Genomic DNA, 18537 nt, shown 5'->3' with positions numbered 1-18537 from the left:
CCGCTCCGCCCCTCCCCCACTCGTCACCCCTCCCCCACCCCACACCCACCCCGTACCCCTCCTCCCCGGGAGTGGCCCAGGGCCTCCTGGCACAGGAACGACCTTACCTTATTCACGCCGTCCGCCATCGCCTGGAGTGTGAGCTCCCGGGGCCCGTCCACTGTCTTCCCGTTGTCGGTGGGGCCCCAACTGGCGCTGTAAATGTCTATCAGCTGAGGCATGTGGCTGATGGAGGAGGCCTCGATAATGTCCGTCATGAAGGGCTGGTCTAACATCCGGATCCCTGTGGACAGTGAGGGCCGGGGAGCGCTGGGTGCCGGTCCCCGGTTCACAGGAGGCAAGGTGGGGTAGGGGGCTGGGGTCCTGGGTGCGGTTGGAGGTCTGCCTTCCTGGTGCCCTGGGCTCAGCCGGGCGATCCTGAATCCAGCCTCACGCTGTGTGTGTGATCAGAGGATCAGGCAGGTGCACAGACCGATCCACTCCATCCCTTTGGACCCCACCCACTCCTTTCCTTATGCAACTATTTGGAGACAATTTTATCCCCCTCGCAAAAGTTGCTAGAATTCCTAATGTGGTCTGTTTCTAAGGGGAAGCTTGGCTTCCAGGGACTGGGGGGTTGATGGGGGACACGTTTCAGAGGAGAAATAAAGCTACTGGGCATGACAGTGTGGGGAGGCGATTGCTCTTAGATATTTAAGGAACAATTCTAGAGGGCAGGGGGGAGGGGCAGGACAGTGCAAGGGGCAGGGGCAGGGAAGGAACTCTCATTTGCATCGTAGCTGAGAAGGGGCTTTGGGGGGGGGAGCGGACAGAAATGTTGAAGGGGTCATTCTAAAATATATTTGCAGTGGGGTGCAGGATACACCCCGTCCTCCTTCTCCCCTAGGCCACCTTTGTAAAGTTTGTGCTACTCTGATGCCTTGTAGGAGTGACTTCTCGCTGGGAACTTTTCTCTGATTGTGTGACTGTGTATACAGGGACTCAGGAGGAGCCCAGGCCTGTGGCATCCACGGTTCACATCACCCTTGGGCTGTCTAGAAAAAGCCTGTCCAGGGTTCACTCAGCAGCAGCCAATGGGAAGGGCATTTGTTCCTTCATCATTACCCTCAAAACATTGCTGTTTGGGGCCAAGATTGTTCTCTGCCTGATACGCTATTTCGTAGCAAGGGACCTAGAGTGCTGCTGAAGCTGACCTAAGTCTTTCCGTCCACGGGAGTTTTGAAACGAAGGGCTGGGCTGTACATAGTCAGAGCCTGGCTTCTGACCCTTCTTACTTGTCCCCAGTGGTCAAAGGGCATTATTACACAAGCATCACCTAATGTGGTGTGCACACCAACTTAAAGAAGGAAGATTCATATACATTGGTAACCTCTGTACCTGTCACCACTTTCAAAAATCTACAGACAGGGACTTCCCTGGTGGCGCAGTGGTTAAGAATCTGCCTGCCAATGCAGGGGACACGGGTTCGAGCCCTGGTCCGGGAAGATCCCACATGCCACAGAGCAACTAAGCCCACGCGCCACAACTACTGAAGCCTGCGTGCCCAGAGCCTGTGCTCCGCAACAAGAGAAGCCACCGCAATGAGAAGTCCACACACTGCAACGAAGAGTAGCCCCCGCTCGCCGCAACTAGAGAAAACCTGTGCCCAGCAATGAAGACCCAACGCAGCCAAAAATAAATTAAAAAAAAAAAACAACCCAAAATCTACAGACAGTTCATGTGGATGAGACCTAACTGCTGATTGTCGAATAAAGTTATAGGACTGCCTTCACATCTTGATTTTTCTTTTCTAGTTGCAGGTAATAGGCTTGTATATCTTAAAGCAGTTCCCAATCATAGGGTCATTTGGAGAGGGTTTCCTAAATACTGTGCCTGGGCCGCTTCTCCCCGGTCCCTGGAGTTTCTGAATATTTGCACAGGGCCTAAGCAGGTATTGGTCTAAGGCGGTTTTGAAGTGCAACCTGACATGAGAATGACTGTTTAGGTAATTGGGACATTGGGTGTATAAAGTTAATGCTTTTACATGCATGTTTTGTTAATTCTGAGGTAAACATTTTTCCAGAAAAAAAAAGAAAGAAGGAAGATTCAGGCTCTTACAGGGCCCATGAAATTGACACAAAATTGTCTTTTCTCTTAAGGTTCTCTTTCCTCCTCCCACGTCGCATGGCCCGTCCCTTGCGCTTGCACTGCAATGTTCCCCAGCGCTCACCCTCCTCCTGTCTAACCTATGAGTTCAGTAGGCCTTTCCCCCGAAGTCTTTCTGGGTCCAGCTCTGCAGGTCCTCTGTTAGCACTGCACTGTCAGCCTTCTCTTACAATTGTTTATTTGTGTGTTTCATTTACCACCAGACAGCAAGTTCTTTGTGTACAGGGCACGTGTCTATTCTGTGTACTTCTATGTCCCTGGGCATCAGCATGGCGTTTGGAATTTATCTTAAGCTTGATAAATATTTGGTGAATAAATGCATGATATTATTACCTAATTTAGTTGATTTTTTCCCTAGCAGAGATAACAGGTCCAGACTTTCCATCCTCTACTCATAAATCAGGTCACCGTTTTTGCCAACGAGTCTAATTATTAGTTAATATCCTTTTTCCTGGAGAAAGCTCCTACAGCATAAGCATAGTCTCTGGTTTCAACTTTCCAAAAGCTAAGTTTTATGGTTCATTTCATTAGGGATAGGAAATCTAAAACTCCACATTTCGCTTTTGGCCCAACTATATTTTGCTCATTTAAAAAGTCTGTTTAACAAAGGTGGCCGGGCTTCCCTGGTGACGCAGTGGTTGAGAGTCTGCCTGCCAATGCAGGGCACATGGGTTCGAGCCCTGGTCTGGGAGGATCCCGCGTGCCACGGAGCAACTGGGCCCGTGAGCCACAACTACTGAGCCTGCGCGTCTGGAGCCTGTGCTCCGCAACAAGAGAGCCCGCGATAGTGGGAGGCCTGCGCACCGCGATGAAGAGTGGCCCCCGCTTGCCGCAACTGGGGAAAGCCCTCGCACAGAAAACGAAGACCCAACACAGCCAAAAGTAAATAAATAAATTAATTAAAAAAAACAAACAAACAAACAAAGGTGGCCAACAGCTTACAGAATAAACTGAAGAGCACAGCTTCTTCTCACACGTTGTGTCCACTTTGTGGACTGGAAATGTCCCAGAGAGGCTGGTATTCACTTGTCTGCAAGGAGGAAACTCAGATGGTCTTGAACTCATCCAGTGCCCAGATGACCAGCACTGAATAGCCTGCCTCCACTGGAAAGAGGGAGAAGTTCAACTCTGGCCAAAGTGTGCCCGGACCGTCCCACGTGCCAAACAGTGGCGACCTTGCATTTTGTCACCAGCTGTTGCCCTTTGCCCTCTCTCTTTGCAGGTCCTGTCTCTCTGCCTCTCTCCCTCTTCATCCCGCCCTGGCTCCCTTTGTGCCGCCCAGAACATCAGAGCTGTTGTGTATTAATCTTCTGACTGTTCAGCATCTAGGGAGGCAGGGGCGGCCACGGGCTGGGAGGAGGGCTCTCATTCACATTCAGGGGCCAGGCCCCCGGCATTCTTTGAATCTCATTAAGCTCGGAGGGAATGAGGCATGCATGAATTGAATGAGATACAGTATTAATTTTTGCAGGCAACTTCCCCATTAGCAGCCAAGACCCAGGCTCAGGGTGACCCAAGGGTTTTTAGGGAGGGACTCTGTCCCTGGATGGTCTAGGGGGGCGGGGAGGGGGAGGGGGGGGGGAGAAAGATGGGGAAGGCAAGAGAGTGAGAGTGAGAGGCAGAGGGAGAGCGGGAAGCCCAGGGAGCCAGGACTCAGCATCCTCACGTTTGCACAATGCTCTGCTGGCTGCAGCGAGGTGATGGCAGGAGAGCCTGCACATCAAGCATTTCTGTCCCCTGCCCTCCCGCCGGCCTGAGCACTGCATTCATGACCAGCAGTGAATCTGTGAGTCCCTCCTGCCTTTTAGAACCTGAGCCTCACGCCTGCTGCACTGCTTGCTTGCAGCCCTGGGCTCTAGGGGCTGCACAGCCCAGGGATTTGAGCTAAATCCTCTGCCTCTCCTCCTGTTACAAAAGGTGAGCTTGTACGGACACCAGGAAGTGCTACATCTGTCCCCACACCTCAGTGTCGATAATCGCCACTTTTGTGTTCACTAATATTCATCTGCAGGCTAAGGAGCCGATGCATGCTGGTCTAGGTCTTAAGGATCTGGAAACATGCTAATCATTGTGCCAACAAGCGATTTTTACTGCTTTATTTAAAAACTCAGATAAAATATGTACAAACTCACTGGACTATTAGGAGTTTTATTGGCCAAATATGTGGAAGCAATTCATCCCTGGTAGAGAAATTTCAGGGTACTTTGATAACGGTCTACAGTGTGGTTTTCAAACTCTTTTTAGAATCTTTGCTCAAAGGAGCACTCGTCAGCAGATGCATAAGTCTATCTGCTCTGCCTTCAGAGGAAGGCAGGTAAGGCCAATGCCACCTGGCCTGGCCCCAGCCTGGGGCTGCTCTGAGGGGCTCTGCAGAAGCCCAGGTGTGATGCTGTAGAACCTGCCCTCAAGTCACTTGCTGTGCCCCGGCAACCAGCAATCATGATCTGATATTGTCGTGCTTGTTTGCTCCTTGTCTGGGTCTCCCTTTAGACTCGAAGCTGTGTGAGGGCAGGTATCTTGTCTGCTGGCTCACTGCTGCATCCCTGCCCCCCAGCAGTACCGGCACATGGTGGGCACCCGGCTGCAACTCCTGAGTCCTGGAAGGGACTGAAGGCAAGAGACAGCATCTCCCAAAAGGCATGATGCATTTCGAGCCTTTTTCATACTCTCAGAGGTATAAATCTGACAACTTTGCAAGAAACATCATTTGAAGTGTTCATTATTTATATTGGTTGTCCATTTATTTGGTTTTGTGAATTTCGAATAATACACTTCCAATTTCGATTTTTTGTCTCAGTCCCTTTGGCTAAAGATGCCAAACATTGATTTAAAAATTAAAACTAAGAAAAGAATTAGGTTGTCTTAAAGAGTTACTTTAATAAAGGCATATTTAAAATAAAAAATGGAAATTAACCTTTCTCTTCAAAACATATAAGTGGATAAGGAAATGTAAGTAATTAAACTTCCAAAAAGTTTTGAAGTTATTAAAGCTTTGAGATAGCACCAAGACTTTGGGACAGCCCAGATGTACGGGTCTGCGTGTTACAGAGCATTTACTCTTTGGGAGCCAGACTAATTGGAATTTTCCTCTCTCCTTGCCATGTGTTAGCTAGAAGAAGTGGTAACAGCTGTGCTCATGGAAACAGGCAACAGAAGTCAAAGAGAGAGCTCATCTTAAGGAAGAAGTTTCTAGAGTTACCCATGTCCAAAGGCACAACAGACTTTGTTGTGAGGGAGTGAGTTTCCCGTCACTGGAGGCGTGCAGTTCCAGGCTGGGTCCAGGCTACATCAGGAGAGCAGGAAAAGAGAAGCTGTTCGGGACTTCCCTGGCGGCACCGTGGTTAAAAATCTGCCTGCCAATGCAGGGGACACAGTTTCGAGCCCTGGTCCAGGAAGATCCCACGTGCCGCAGAGCAACTAAACCCGTGCGCCACGACTACTGAGCCTGCGTGCCACAGCTAGTGAAGCCTGCGTGCCCAGAGCCCATGCTCTGCAACAAGAGAAGCCACTGCAGTGAGAAGCCTGCTCACTGCAACAAAGAGTAGCCCTCGCTCACTGCAACTAGAGAAAGCCCGCGCACAGCAACGAAGACCCAACGCAACCAAAAATAAATAAATTAATTAACTAAAAAAAAAAAAAAAGAGAGAGAAGCTCCTCAAGCGTTTTAGTGCAGGGACCCAGGCTGCGCTGGGTGCTAAATTGTTTTACAATTTACTAGCTGTGTGGCCCCATGTTCAGTTTCGTTCTCTGTAAAAGAGGGATAATAATATATAATAAATATGTTCTCTTTATAAAATATATAATAATGTATGATAAGGCTGTAAAGAGGGTTAAGTGAGTAAAGCGTCTTGCATCGTGCCAGACACATTGGAAGCGACGAGATGTTATTATTATTATTGCTACTGTTACTGTTGTTATCAACATGCAAATGTCAGTGGGTGTTCGGACTCAGGGAACTTTAGACCCTCTTTGGGGCCCAAGATTTTGAGATTCTGACGGGTAAATGGAAAAGATGAGCCGCTGGGAATTCACACGCTCTATTTCCAGCATCCAGATGACACACAGTGGTTGGATGGCCGTGATGCTCGTTGGCCTGGAGTGGCCTAGGGTGTTGATGCAAAGGGGTCCCCTGCCTGTCTTCACTGCTGGTGGACATTCCCAGTGTGCCCTTGCTGGGGAGGGGAAGTGGGTGATGAGAAGGCCCAGGTCTCCTTGGAACTAATTTGATTGGGATAAAGTAGCAAAGGTGAGACGGTGCTGGTAGAAGGGGCGATACCTGGTAGAAATTCCATCAGCTTTGGGTACTTAGATCTGTATGCCCTTAATCCCTCAACTCCATTCATCCACCGATTCTTTTATTCAGTGACTAATCTCTACTGATTATCATGGGTTTATCCACTGACGCTTCCTTCTCTTTATTCCTTCCTTGCTTTCTGTCACTCAGCAAATAGGGTTTCAGCATCCTCTGTGTGCCAGACCCTGCTGTGGGTGCGGAGGGGAGAGTAAACAGACATGGCTCCTGTCTTTGTGGACACTGTTGTCTGCCTGCGGAGAATGATACTGATCAAAGAACCAGGCACAAGAATTTGCGATAACTGACAGTATTAGTGCTGGGAAGAGAAGATTTAGCATCTTTATCTGTGGATGGGGACTGGCCTGGGCAATGATGTTGGAGGATGCCGTGGGGACCCGCTTGCTGCAGGATGAAGAGGTGGCGGCCAGGTGGGCCGTAGGGGGCAGGTGTTCTGGGCAGAGGGAGAGCACATACAGAGGCCCAGTAGAGGAAGGAGCATGGCTACACTTCCTGATTCACAGGTGCTAGAAAGTTTCCTCTAAATTATATTTACACAGAGACTAACCACATGTGTATGGGAACTTAATATACAATGAAGGTGGCACCACAAATCAAAGGGATGGGATGGATTATTAAATAGATGGTATTGGGGATGTTTGCTCACTATCTGGAGAAAAATAAAACTTGATCCCCAGCTGGCATGACATACAGAGGTGGAATCCAGGTGGACTAATGGCCTCATGTGAAAGTTTGGGAGAAGATCCTTGTGCTGATTAAAACTGATCAGGGGCTAATATGTGGGACATACCAAGAACATGTGCAAATCGACAGGAAAGAGACAGGAACCTCCATGGAAAAATGAGAAAGTGTATGAGTAGAAGAGAAACCCAAAAGGCTCACGGGCCGATGAAGAGATGCTCAATGATTTTTTTCCTTGTTTCCCTTCAGAGGACTCATTGTATCATCTCGTCTCCACTTTCCTTTCTTTTTCTGGACTGAGATTCTGCAGCACCTTAACTTTAGCCTTTTTTTGAAGACAAGAGACCCGGGATCCAGGGGGCATTTGGGACACCGCCTCCCTACCCTGTGACTGAACACCTTGAGACGAGCAGCGATATCGGTCGGCCACCAGATGGCGCTCCAGACCTCCCCAGCTCAGAAAGCTCGGGAAAGAAAAGTCTCTGGAGAGTACGGCCCATTTATCAGTAGAAAAGGAAAATCAGCCAACTTTTGAAATTGCCAGCCAGAATGAACAAAATGTTCCCCCCAAATCTGTAAGGAAGAATTCTGCTTCTGTTGCGATTCCTGAGTACCTCTCCAGGGCATTCTCAGGAAGAATTCCTTTTGCTCCCCTGGGGGAGCCCTGAGTCACTGGATGTCCTGCCGGGCACAGGGTGGGGACTGGACCTTCCTGCCCATGAGCGCTTAGGACCCGTAAGAGTGGCTACAGAGGAGACAAGCTGGGGTTAAGGGAGCGCAAGAAGGCGGCCCCTTTGCTCAGAGCCTCTGTGGGGCTGGGACCGCCTCCCCCCCGCTCTGGGCTTGGCTCCTGGATCCTCAGAGCCTTGCCTTGAGACCTGTGAGCTATCGGGGCTCACGGACACGGGTCGGGTCGTGTCTTTGAGGTATCGGGCTGCATCCGCTCGCCTTTGGCATCAGGGGTGAGTCAGAGGCTGTCACACCCTGCCTGGAACTGCCGACCCCAACGAGGGGCTTGCCTGGGGCGTGTCCTCTGCCTTGCGGGTGGAGCTGCAGGCTGGACAGGCCAGGTTCTCGTGGCTGAGATCCCATCCCACACCCCCCCACCCCCACCGATGACGGATGGGAGTTGGTGGATAAACTCCCAGCCTCCTCCTCTCAGGGGGCAAGAGCCCCCCAGAGCCCCAGTTAGGCAGCGACCAGCTCATCTACACACCCTCTGTTGGTCCCTCTTCCCACCATCTTTCCCTCTCATTCTCTCACTGGCTTCCCAGGGTCACCTCCCAAAGAAACTCCTTGCACCCACATCCTTGCTTCAGGTTTGCTTTTAGAGAGTTCAAACAAAGAGAGCAGGAGAATCAGGTACATTTCATAAGCAGCTTAGATGTTTTCAGAGTGCAAATTACAAGAGAGAAAAAGAAGAAGCAGATGGAGAAAAAGACCCCAGCGGACCCCCAAACGCCATGAGCTAATCCCAGCTCTTCATTGTTGCAGGCAGTTGTTCTGAGGATCCCTTGTTCAAAAACCCAGTTACTTTGGGCATGCAGAAACTTCAAACTCTTTTGAAGACCGTCATTGTGAATGAGAAATCCACGTTTGACATTTTCAGTTGCCTCCACTCTGCCCTGCGAACAGGGAACCCCCCCACTCAGATAGCACCCGGAGTGTGAGCCTGGCTTATAAAATATTAACCAGGTGATATTCTTTCCCCTGAGCTCATAATGTCTTCTGACATTCTGATGCCAGCATTTTGGAGGCACACAGAATACAGAGAGATGAAAGCCAAGGGGCAAAGCCACCCCAGTTACATTTCAGAACCCTCTGGATGTATTCGTTTGAGGAATTCAGCACCCAGCTCAGGCAAACCTCTTAGCAGACAGTGTTGAAAGAGGTTAATGGTGGGTTTGTATAGGTTGCTCTTGCTTTATTTAGGTCCCTGGAAATGCAAGTGTCAGCACAAAGTATGTTTATGGTTCCATTAAATCACCAGGAAAAAAATATCAAGACAGTTGTAAAAAAAAAGAAAAGCAAGGTTGGATGACTCAGCCTGAATAAATTAAGAACCAAATTTGATGCAAAACTGGGAATGAGCCAGGAGCCACTCCATTCTCCAGCATCTTGTTGAAAGCTTATGAACCCCTTTCTCTCATTTTCTCTCTCTCTATTTTTTTTTGGGGGGGGAGGTGTTGGTTTCTAAATTTCTGGTGACCAGCCACCCTTGTTTCTAAAGGCCCATAAAGAGGAATTTGTTAAATATCTTTCCTGTGGAACTTAATAAAAAGGTTCTAGGTAGAATATTTCCCCTTAAAGATGAGAGGCATTGTGCAAACAAACATGCAAAAAACCCCACCAAAAACATTTGGAAGAGTTCTGAGTATGTTTACAATAATTTGTACATACCTCCTTATATTCTACCGTCTTTATTTGATTCCTATTAAAATGTTATGGATACTTGGACAAAACTATAATTCGAAAAGATAGGGAACCCTCTTAACTGTTGGTGGGAATGTAAACTGGTGCAGCCATTATGGAAACAGTATGGAGGTTCCTCAGAAAACTAAAAATAGAGTTGCCATATGAACCAGAAATCCCACTCCTGGGCACATATCCAGACAAAACTATAATTTGAAAAGACACATGCACCCCTGCGTTCATAGTGGCACTATTCACAATAGCCAAGACATGGAAACAACCTAAATGTCCATCTACAGATGAATAGATAAAGAAGATGTGGTACATATATACAATGGAATACTACTCAGCCATGAAAAGAATGAAAAAATGCCATTTGCAGTAACATGGATGGACCTGGAGAGTATTATACTAAGTGAAGTAAGTCAGAAAGAGAAAGACAAATACCATATGATATCACTTATATGTGGAATCTAAAATATGACACAAATGAACTTATCTAAGAAATGGAAACAGACTCACAGACATAGAGAACAGACTTGTGGTTGCCAAGGGGGAGGGCAGGTGAGGGAGTGTTGGATTGGGAGTTTGGGATTAGCAGATGCAAACTAGTATATATAGAATAGATAAACAACAAGGTCCTACTGTACAGCACAGGGAGCTATATTCAATATCCTGTGATAAACGATAATGGAAAAGAATATGAAAAGGAATATCTATACACACACACACACACACACACACATATATATGTATAACTGAATTACTTTGCTGTACACCAGAAACTAACACAACATTGTAAATCAACTCTACTCCAATAAAAAAAAAAGATGTTATGGCTACTGACACACAAAGAGTACACACAGTACAATTCCATTTATATAAAGTTTAAAAACTGGGAATAACTGACATTTGCTGTTAGAAATCAGGGTCGTGACTGTTCTTGTGTGTATGGGCAGTAACTGGGAGGGGACACAAGGAGGGCTTTGGGGTGCTGGTCATGTTTTGTTTCTTGATGGTTACATGGATGTGGTCAGTTTGTGAAACTTCATTGACCTGTGTGCTCATGATCTGTGCACCTTAAAAATTTTTTAAGTTTATTGATCTTGCCATATAGGTTAAGTTAAAAAAATGTTTTTCACTCTTGCTAAATGTACCAGTCCCCGCTCTCTGCCTCCACTGGGAATCTTTGCCGCGCCGTGGCCAGGCCTGAGACCCGAGTGTGATGCCTCCTGGGGTTGTTTGCCAGGGACAGCCTACCTGCGACCTTGGAGCCGTAGGCCACTCCGACCCCGCAGATGTTGTTGTTGGCGACTGCAGAAACTTCCCCGGCGCATCGGGTCCCATGGCTGCAGAGAACAGTAAAGACAAGTCAGATACAGGGTCAAATGACTTGGAGAAGATCCCTTAAACTCTATCTATGGTTCTTTTCAATGGTTCAGTTAGCCCGGAGCCAGTCCAGGCCCCTGGATTTTCCATCTGTGTCTCTCCTTTCGACCCCTTCCAATTCCCAGCTGCCCTTCCTGACCTTGGCTTGTTTCTACCATGAAGAGTCCTCTCAGAACATTTTCAACCTTGAGAGGTGATCTTTACTTTAAAATTTGAAGTGTCTTACTGCGGAAAACAGTTATAGGCTTTCTGTGAAAAGGAGACACAATCTAAGACAGGTTGGTGCTGGTCAAAACAGCTGATTTTTTTTTTTTTTTTTTGAAGCGCTAGAATTGTGGGCTGGTGTTTATTTTCAAGGCTGGTTCTGTCCACAGGCAGGTAATGAATGCTGCCTGTCAGTTGTGGGATAAAAGTTATTTGCCTTTTTGGATTATAGCCTCCTTTAGGACATACTGAATGCTACACATCCCCCACCTTCCTCTGGAACCAAATAAACACACACTGGCAACTGTTTGCATTCAATTTCGAGGGGTCCACAGAAAGTTTGAGGCCGACCAGATTAAGAATCCCAGGCATCTATTAGATAATCTTTCTGAATTTTGCTGGTCTTACAATTCTGAGCAAGGCCTTCTCAGGGCTTATGTTCCAGAATGTTCTCTGCAATAGACACTGGAATTTCATTAACTTTTTCCCTTTTGCTCCCTTTTCCGTTCCACCAAAGGAATCCAAACAGCTCTCCCCTTGAACTGGGGCGGCCTGGTGGCTGGCTTGGACCCATGGGAGGCAGCGAGAGGATGCCCTCTGTCCTCTGGGCCAGGGTCCGTACAGAGGAGCTTGGGCTACAGCTGAGGCCACGCGGGCAGCGCAGCTGGGCAGCCCCCGTTGTTCCAACACCTCAGGTGAGGCCCCTGGAGGCCTCCCTCCCCCAGACCCTGTCAGGTTACCCCGTCAGCAGCACATGGAGAGAGACAGGTGCCCACCTAAGTTGCAGGATTGTGAGCTAGTAAATATTCTCTTTTAAGCCACTAGGTTTCGAGGCCGTTTGTTAAACGGCAACGGGGAACTGTATCCCGCATAAGCTCGAAGTCAATCAGAATGCCGTGTTTTAACCCCAAACAGCATTCAAGAGGAGGAGTGGTCCAATGTACACATCACTGGAAACGGCCAGCCCCAACCTGAAAGTCCATCCTAATGGCCCATGAGGCAGCTAAATACGAAGTCGGCTGCAAAAGTGTCAGCTGGCCTGCAGAGGGGATGGTGGTGAGGGCTGGCTTCCCCCTCACTATTCACACGGCGGGTGCAGGAAGGGATGTGGGGAAGGGGACTTATTGGCTGCGTAGCCCAAGAAGTCCTGATTTCTGCAGTGTAGACTCTTTGCCACATTCTCTTGGGGCAAGCAAAGCTTGCACCCGCCCTTAAAAAATCACATCAGAGGACTGAAAATATACACACATATTTTCTTTCTCTATATGAGCAAAAGTGAATCCTGCCTCCATGAAGGCTACACAGCTCATGGACTCAAAATTCCCTTTGGAACAAGAATGAAATCTGTATACGGTGTCCGAGGAGACCTCGTCGTGACTGCAGAGGCCAGCCCTGTGGTCAAAGCTCTGAGAAGAGCCCACGTGCTGACTGAGTAAACCCCTGTCTTCTTGCCTGTAAGTTTTTGGTAGATCTCATTTGAGATTTTTGAGAAGGGACTTAGTTTTGGTTTAACTTGATGGGAGAAACTACCATGGACGTGGCTTTCATGGCCCCCATCTTATTCTCAGTGCTGAAGAAAATGGTAAATAAAATTCTGAAAAACAGCATGGAAGTATATACACATGTTATCTATATAAAGTGAAATATATACATACACATTTTATATTGATTCGTATGTAGACTTTAAATGTATATATTTAAGTATAGAGTTGTACTTATATCTACTTATGTATTTGTAATTATATACTTCTATATTCATATGTATATATACTTATACATTATATATAATCCACATATTAGATATTTAAATATATAAAATACACGCTGTATTAAGAGGACATGCATATACTTTATATATACACACATATATATTTAAAAATGGAACTTGTGCAGACACTGATTAAATTTGGCTGCCTCCCTTGCTGTTTGGTTCATGCTGAACAAATAAATATTTGAATAAAAGTTTAAAAAGCAGTGCCAGATCTAATTCGAGTGAGCACTAATTTCCTTATTATTTAATAATCAGCCCTGCCGGGCTCTCCTTTCCGAGGCCTTGCCTGGAACACTCGATGCTGTGACCGACATCTGTGAAGCACACGTTATGCTGGTGGAGGGGGAACCCCGCTCTGAGGAGCGAGGAGGACCAACAGCACCTGCTGTGAATGGGGCAGTCGTTCCTCACCAGGGACCACAATCGGTGCTTTTCTTGTCGCACCCCCTTTACCCCTCGCGGGAGTAGGTACTGCTCCATTTCACAGATGTCAAAGCTGAGTATCCGAGGATCTGGGCCAGGTCTGAGACCCAGGGTCAGCTACTGGACCACCCATCACCCTCCCACCCTGTGACAGACCTTCTCTGCCCTAAAACTGCTCACGAAAGGCCGGAGGACAAAATCGCGCGAACTTCCTTGAGCAGATTAAAGACACTGAATGCTTCCATATCCTTAATTTTGGCCTTTAAGTGGGGAGATGACCGTCGTGGTCCCTCCAGAGGAACATATGGGAAAAAACATTTCATTGTTAAATTGGGCGACACTAATTATAAGCGGGTAGTGGCTTCCTGTAATTGTTGGTGACACCAGGCCTCCTCGCACCCCCGGGCCTCTGTCGGCTCTGTCGCCACGGCCTTGAGCGCCTTCCCTTCAGTCCTGTTTTCCTGATCATCTCAGGGAGCGAGCTTGCTCCCCTGAATATCAGGAGAATCCTTTTCCAAGTCCATGTTCATCTGGTCCCTTTGCTCTCTCAAGCACATCCAGTAGCTTCCCTTTGTCTCTAGAGTAAAACATGAGTCTGTCAGAAGTGGCAATAGCTGTGGGTGTGAGGAGGAGGGACAAATCTCGGTGGCTTGATTGGCCTCCTTTTTTTTTTTTGAAATTCAGTAAATGTTTATTGATTGGCTGACTGAATAAAACAGTCCAGGTGAGAAGTCTGATGAGCTCACAAAAGAGTGGGATTTGGCCAAAAAGATGTTATCTAACAAAATCTGAGTAAGTTATAATCTTTTTAAACGTCTTCAACATTTTCAGAACGAAAGTAATTTAAAAAATAGATTACTGAACAGTGCACCACAGGAAGGGCAAGAAGACTGATTTTTGATGAAGATCCAACACTTGTGTGGACCCATCATCTGGCCCCTGGGAGACCTGAACCGCTGACTAGGGTTAGTGAGTGCTCTCTGGTTCTATAGAAACAAGTCCGTAACTTTGTGCTTTAACTAATGAATGGCCTCCTTCTGACGAAGGTCATCGGGGGGCAAGTGACAGGAGTCAGGGGTGTCACGCTGCCAGAACGGCCTCGACCTACTGTTCCCCTGGGCCCGTGCCCTTGGCAGTGTGATTTTCTTGCTCCTTCGTGAAGAGGCGAAGCACATTTCCCCTACCTTGAGTCTGGCTGGCCTCGTGACTTGCTTTGGACGAAAGAATGTGGTGGAAGTGATGGGCCTGGCCCTCAAGAGGACCACAGCTGCCCTTTCTCCTGAAACTGCCCTGGTGCCATGTGGACAAGCCCAGGCTGGCCCACTGGATGGTGAGAGGCTGTAACCCCTCATGCCTGTCACCCAAGCTGACCGCCAGCTCTCCCCCAGACATGTGAGAGAGGCCATCCTAAGCCAGCCAGCCCCCAGCCTCCCTGCCAGCCAACCCTGGATGCAGGGACGAGCCAGATCAACAGAACTGTCCCGCTGACCTACAGACTTGCGAGCGATATCAGTGCTTATTGCTTTAAGCTACTACTTTTGGGATGATTTGTTATGTGGCATTATTTGGCAATAGATAACCGATACGCTGGACAAGCAAGGCTGGAGGGACAATCCCAGGTTAACCTGTGTGGGGTGGGGCTTAAGCCCAGACCCTGATGATAGCTGCACTGGGGCTTCCCTACAGCCGTGGAGGCTGCTGAGATGTCCAAGAAAACCCTGAGGACCTGCTCCGACCCGGGGAGGAGGCACATCTCCGGAGAGACCGTGCCCCTTCTTCCACATTGCTGACCTTTCACTAGAGCGACTGGCCACCCTTCTTGCCCTTTCCAGCCAAAGCATGCATTTCTTTGTGACTCCATTCAGGGAGAGATGCACGGGGCAGCATGCATACAGCACCTCTCATTTACTGACACCCACCGTGGGTGGGCACCATGCCGAGAGTGCTGCAGGCTTTGTTTTATTTAATTCTCACAACTATCATTATCCCCATTTTAAAGAAGAGGGAGTCGAGCATCAAGATACTAAGTCACTTCTCAGTTCAGAGGCAAAACCAGAATTCAGACACAGGTTTGCTGCTTCCGACCCCCTGTTCTTAAGCATGACCTTTATAAACAAGATGAAAAGACAACCCTCAGAATGGGAGAAAATATTTGCAAAGGAATTTACAGACAAAGGATTAATCTCTAAAATATATAAACAGCTCATGCAGCTCAATATTAAAAAAAAAAGACAACCCAATCAAAAAGTGGGCAGACCGCCTAAATAGACATTTCTCCAAAGAAGACATACAGATGGCCAAGAGGCACATGAAAATCTGCTCAACATCACTAATTATTAGAGAAATGCAAATCAAAACTACAATGAAGTATCACCTCACACCAGTTAGAATGGGCGTCATCAGAAAATCTACAAACAACAAATGCTGGAGAGGGTGTGGAGAAAAGGGAACCCTCCTGCACTGTTGGTGGGAATGTAAATTGATACAGCCACTATGGAGAACAGTATGGAGGTTCCTTAAAAAAACTAAAAACAGAACTACCATATGAACTAGGAATCCCATTACTGGGCATATACCCAGAGAAAACCATAATTCAAAAAGACACATGCACCCCAATGATCATTGCAGCACTGTTTACAATAGCCAGGTCATGGAAGCAACCTAAATGCCCATCGACAGATGAATAGATAAAGAAGTTGTGGTACATATATACAATGGAATATTACTCAGCCATAAAAAGGAACGAAACTGGGTCATTTGCAGAGACGTGGATTCACCTAGAGACTGTCATACAGAGTGAAGTAAGTCACAAAGGGAAAAACAAATATAGTATATTAACGCATATATGTGGAATCTAGAAAAATGGTACAGATGAACTGGTTTGCAAAGCAGAAATAGAGACACAGATGTAGAGGACAAAGGTATGGACACCAAAGGGGGGAAAGCGGGGGGTGGGGGGTGGTGGGATGAATTGGGAGATTGAGATTGACACGTATACACTAATATGTATAAAATAGATAATAAAAAAATATATCATGTATTCCTGATGCTCAGAAATGTGCAGATAAAAAGTGTGATGGTTAAATTTATGTGTCAGTTTGGCTGGGACATGGTGTGCTCAGATATTTGATTAAACATTATTTTGGGTGTTCCTGTGAAGGTGTTTTTTGGATGAGGTTAACATTTAAATTGGTGGACTCTGAGTAAAGCAGATTGTCCTCCGTAGTGTGGGTGGGCCTCATCCAATCCGTTGAAGGTCTGAATAGAACAAAAAGACCAGCCTTCTCTGGGTAAGAGAAAATCCTCCAGCACTGCCTTTGGACTCCAGCTCGTCTCTCCTGGGTCTCCAGCCTGCCAGCCCACCCTGCAGATTTTGGACTTGCCAGACCCCATAATTGCATGAGCCAATTCCTTATAACAAATCTCTTTCTTTTTAAATACATATCTGATTCGTTCTTTTTCTCTGCAGAATCCTGACTAATTCAAAAAGTAACTTAGTGGTTTAACCAGCTTTCACTGGTTCTTTGGCTCACTCACTGGTTAGGGTCCTTGGCTTAGGTTTTCTGCTACAACATGGTCTGTCTTTGCCACATGATTTTTTTTTGGTGACAGAACATACTAACTGGTAACCAAGCTCATTTTCTTTTCTTCCTGGGATCCGGTTAGGCTCCATTTCCCAGCCTCCCCCACACGTGCATGTGGCCAAGTGACTGAATTTCAGCTGATGTTATGTGGGTGACGGGATGTACGCTGCTTCCAGGCCCGGCTCATAAAAATCCCCAGAGCCATTGTCCGTGCTCTTTCTCTCTAGTCCCTCATGCAAACCTCCAAGGTGGAGCTTTAGTTCCATTTCACAGATAGGGGAAACTGATTCAGGGATCACTTATTCCATACCAAGCGACCAACATACCACTACCTTTGTCCATTATAATCTACTGTATTTTTCTCTCTTAAGAAAAGAATAATTGCCACCTGAGGACCATAAAATCCCCCCATATGGCAAACATTAGTTTCCAAAGTAGAAATGATTATACCAACATATAGATATTTCTTTTGCAATCTATATGATTCTCTCCACAACCCCAAATCTGTGTTACATTTATTTCTTTTAGCTGAAGGGGAAATTTTTAATAATGAAAACTTGTGTCATCCAGGTAGCGGACTAGAGATTTTTTTAAAAACTCACAACTTTGTGGTATTTCTCCAGTGACTCAGAAGAGCTCACAAAATTAAACTCTGTTGGATTTCACTGTGCTCTGGATTGGCTAGAGAGAGGGGGTTGATTGCAAAGACAAACCTTTGAGCTGATATCCGCTTATGAGGTAGTCTCAACGCTCACATGAAAGAAAAACTTAGGTCTTTGAAAGCAGTTTGGATTTTGTTATCCAGGAGGCAATTTCAGAATTAGTCCATAAAGACAGAAGGGAAAGATGTTTGTCGATTTCTAAGCCATTACGTGTCCCCAGGGTAAAGTATTGGTTTCCATCACTGTGCTAATAGCCAACCAGAGAGAGCAATTTTCCCCCCATGTTCTTTTTTAGGCCTGTTTATTGGGTTCTTCAGAATAAAATATGACTTTTAATTTTAAAAAGTTAATCACTGAAAATCTTTCTTATTTGAAGGTTTAACTAATGCTATCAATCAAATGTGCTCACATAGAGACAGATGATCCTTGGTATCCATTTATCCATACTTCCCTTCATTTTGGTTGCTTGAATAATAAATGTCTTCTCTCTTCCTGAATTTACAGTAAACTTTTTGTGACCAGGAATTGCATCTAATCCAGAATCTCTTACTCTTTAGGGCGTAATAGATAGAGCATGCCGCACCCAGTGGTGCTCTGTCAATATTGCCGATGGTGGGGATGACATTTCAGTGGTGCATGCCTGTCAAAGAAATGCTGTGCAAGAGAGATTTTTATGGACAGCAGCACAGCAATGGAATACAGATCTGCAGTGCATCACCAAACATTGACCTAAAACCCAGCAAGGCTGGAAGATTATTGACAAAGTGTGAGCCGCAAACCTTGGGAGAAGCAGGCAGCTCTGAAATGGACAGATGTCAAGGGCACTCAACATCTTGGCATGGCTGAGAAAGTATGCCACCCATCCATCAACCAGCCAATCAATATTTATTGAATGCCAGAAAAAAAATGTGATACTAGATCCTGATACCTCATAGCAAATCAGTTATAGCTGTG

At 46.7% G+C, this 18537-nt stretch overlaps 1 protein-coding gene across 1 annotated transcript in view; it reads right to left on the bottom strand.

Moving 5' to 3' along the window:
- The window catches only part of PCSK2 (proprotein convertase subtilisin/kexin type 2), a 217749-nt gene that overhangs the window by 32036 nt on the left and 167176 nt on the right, over positions 1–18537 (bottom strand). Inside the window, exons 7-8 of the mRNA XM_007181830.2 lie at positions 10811–10899; positions 108–283 (exon numbers count right to left, since the gene is read on the bottom strand). Of these exons, the coding sequence (XP_007181892.1) occupies positions 108–283; positions 10811–10899 (265 nt within the window). The remainder of the gene's footprint in view (positions 1–107; positions 284–10810; positions 10900–18537) is intronic.

The sequence above is a fragment of the Balaenoptera acutorostrata genome, chromosome 15 (genome assembly GCF_949987535.1).
Source record: "Balaenoptera acutorostrata chromosome 15, mBalAcu1.1, whole genome shotgun sequence".
NCBI classification, from domain to species: domain Eukaryota; kingdom Metazoa; phylum Chordata; class Mammalia; order Artiodactyla; family Balaenopteridae; genus Balaenoptera; species Balaenoptera acutorostrata.
This window is presented reverse-complemented; position numbering and strand designations above follow the sequence as displayed.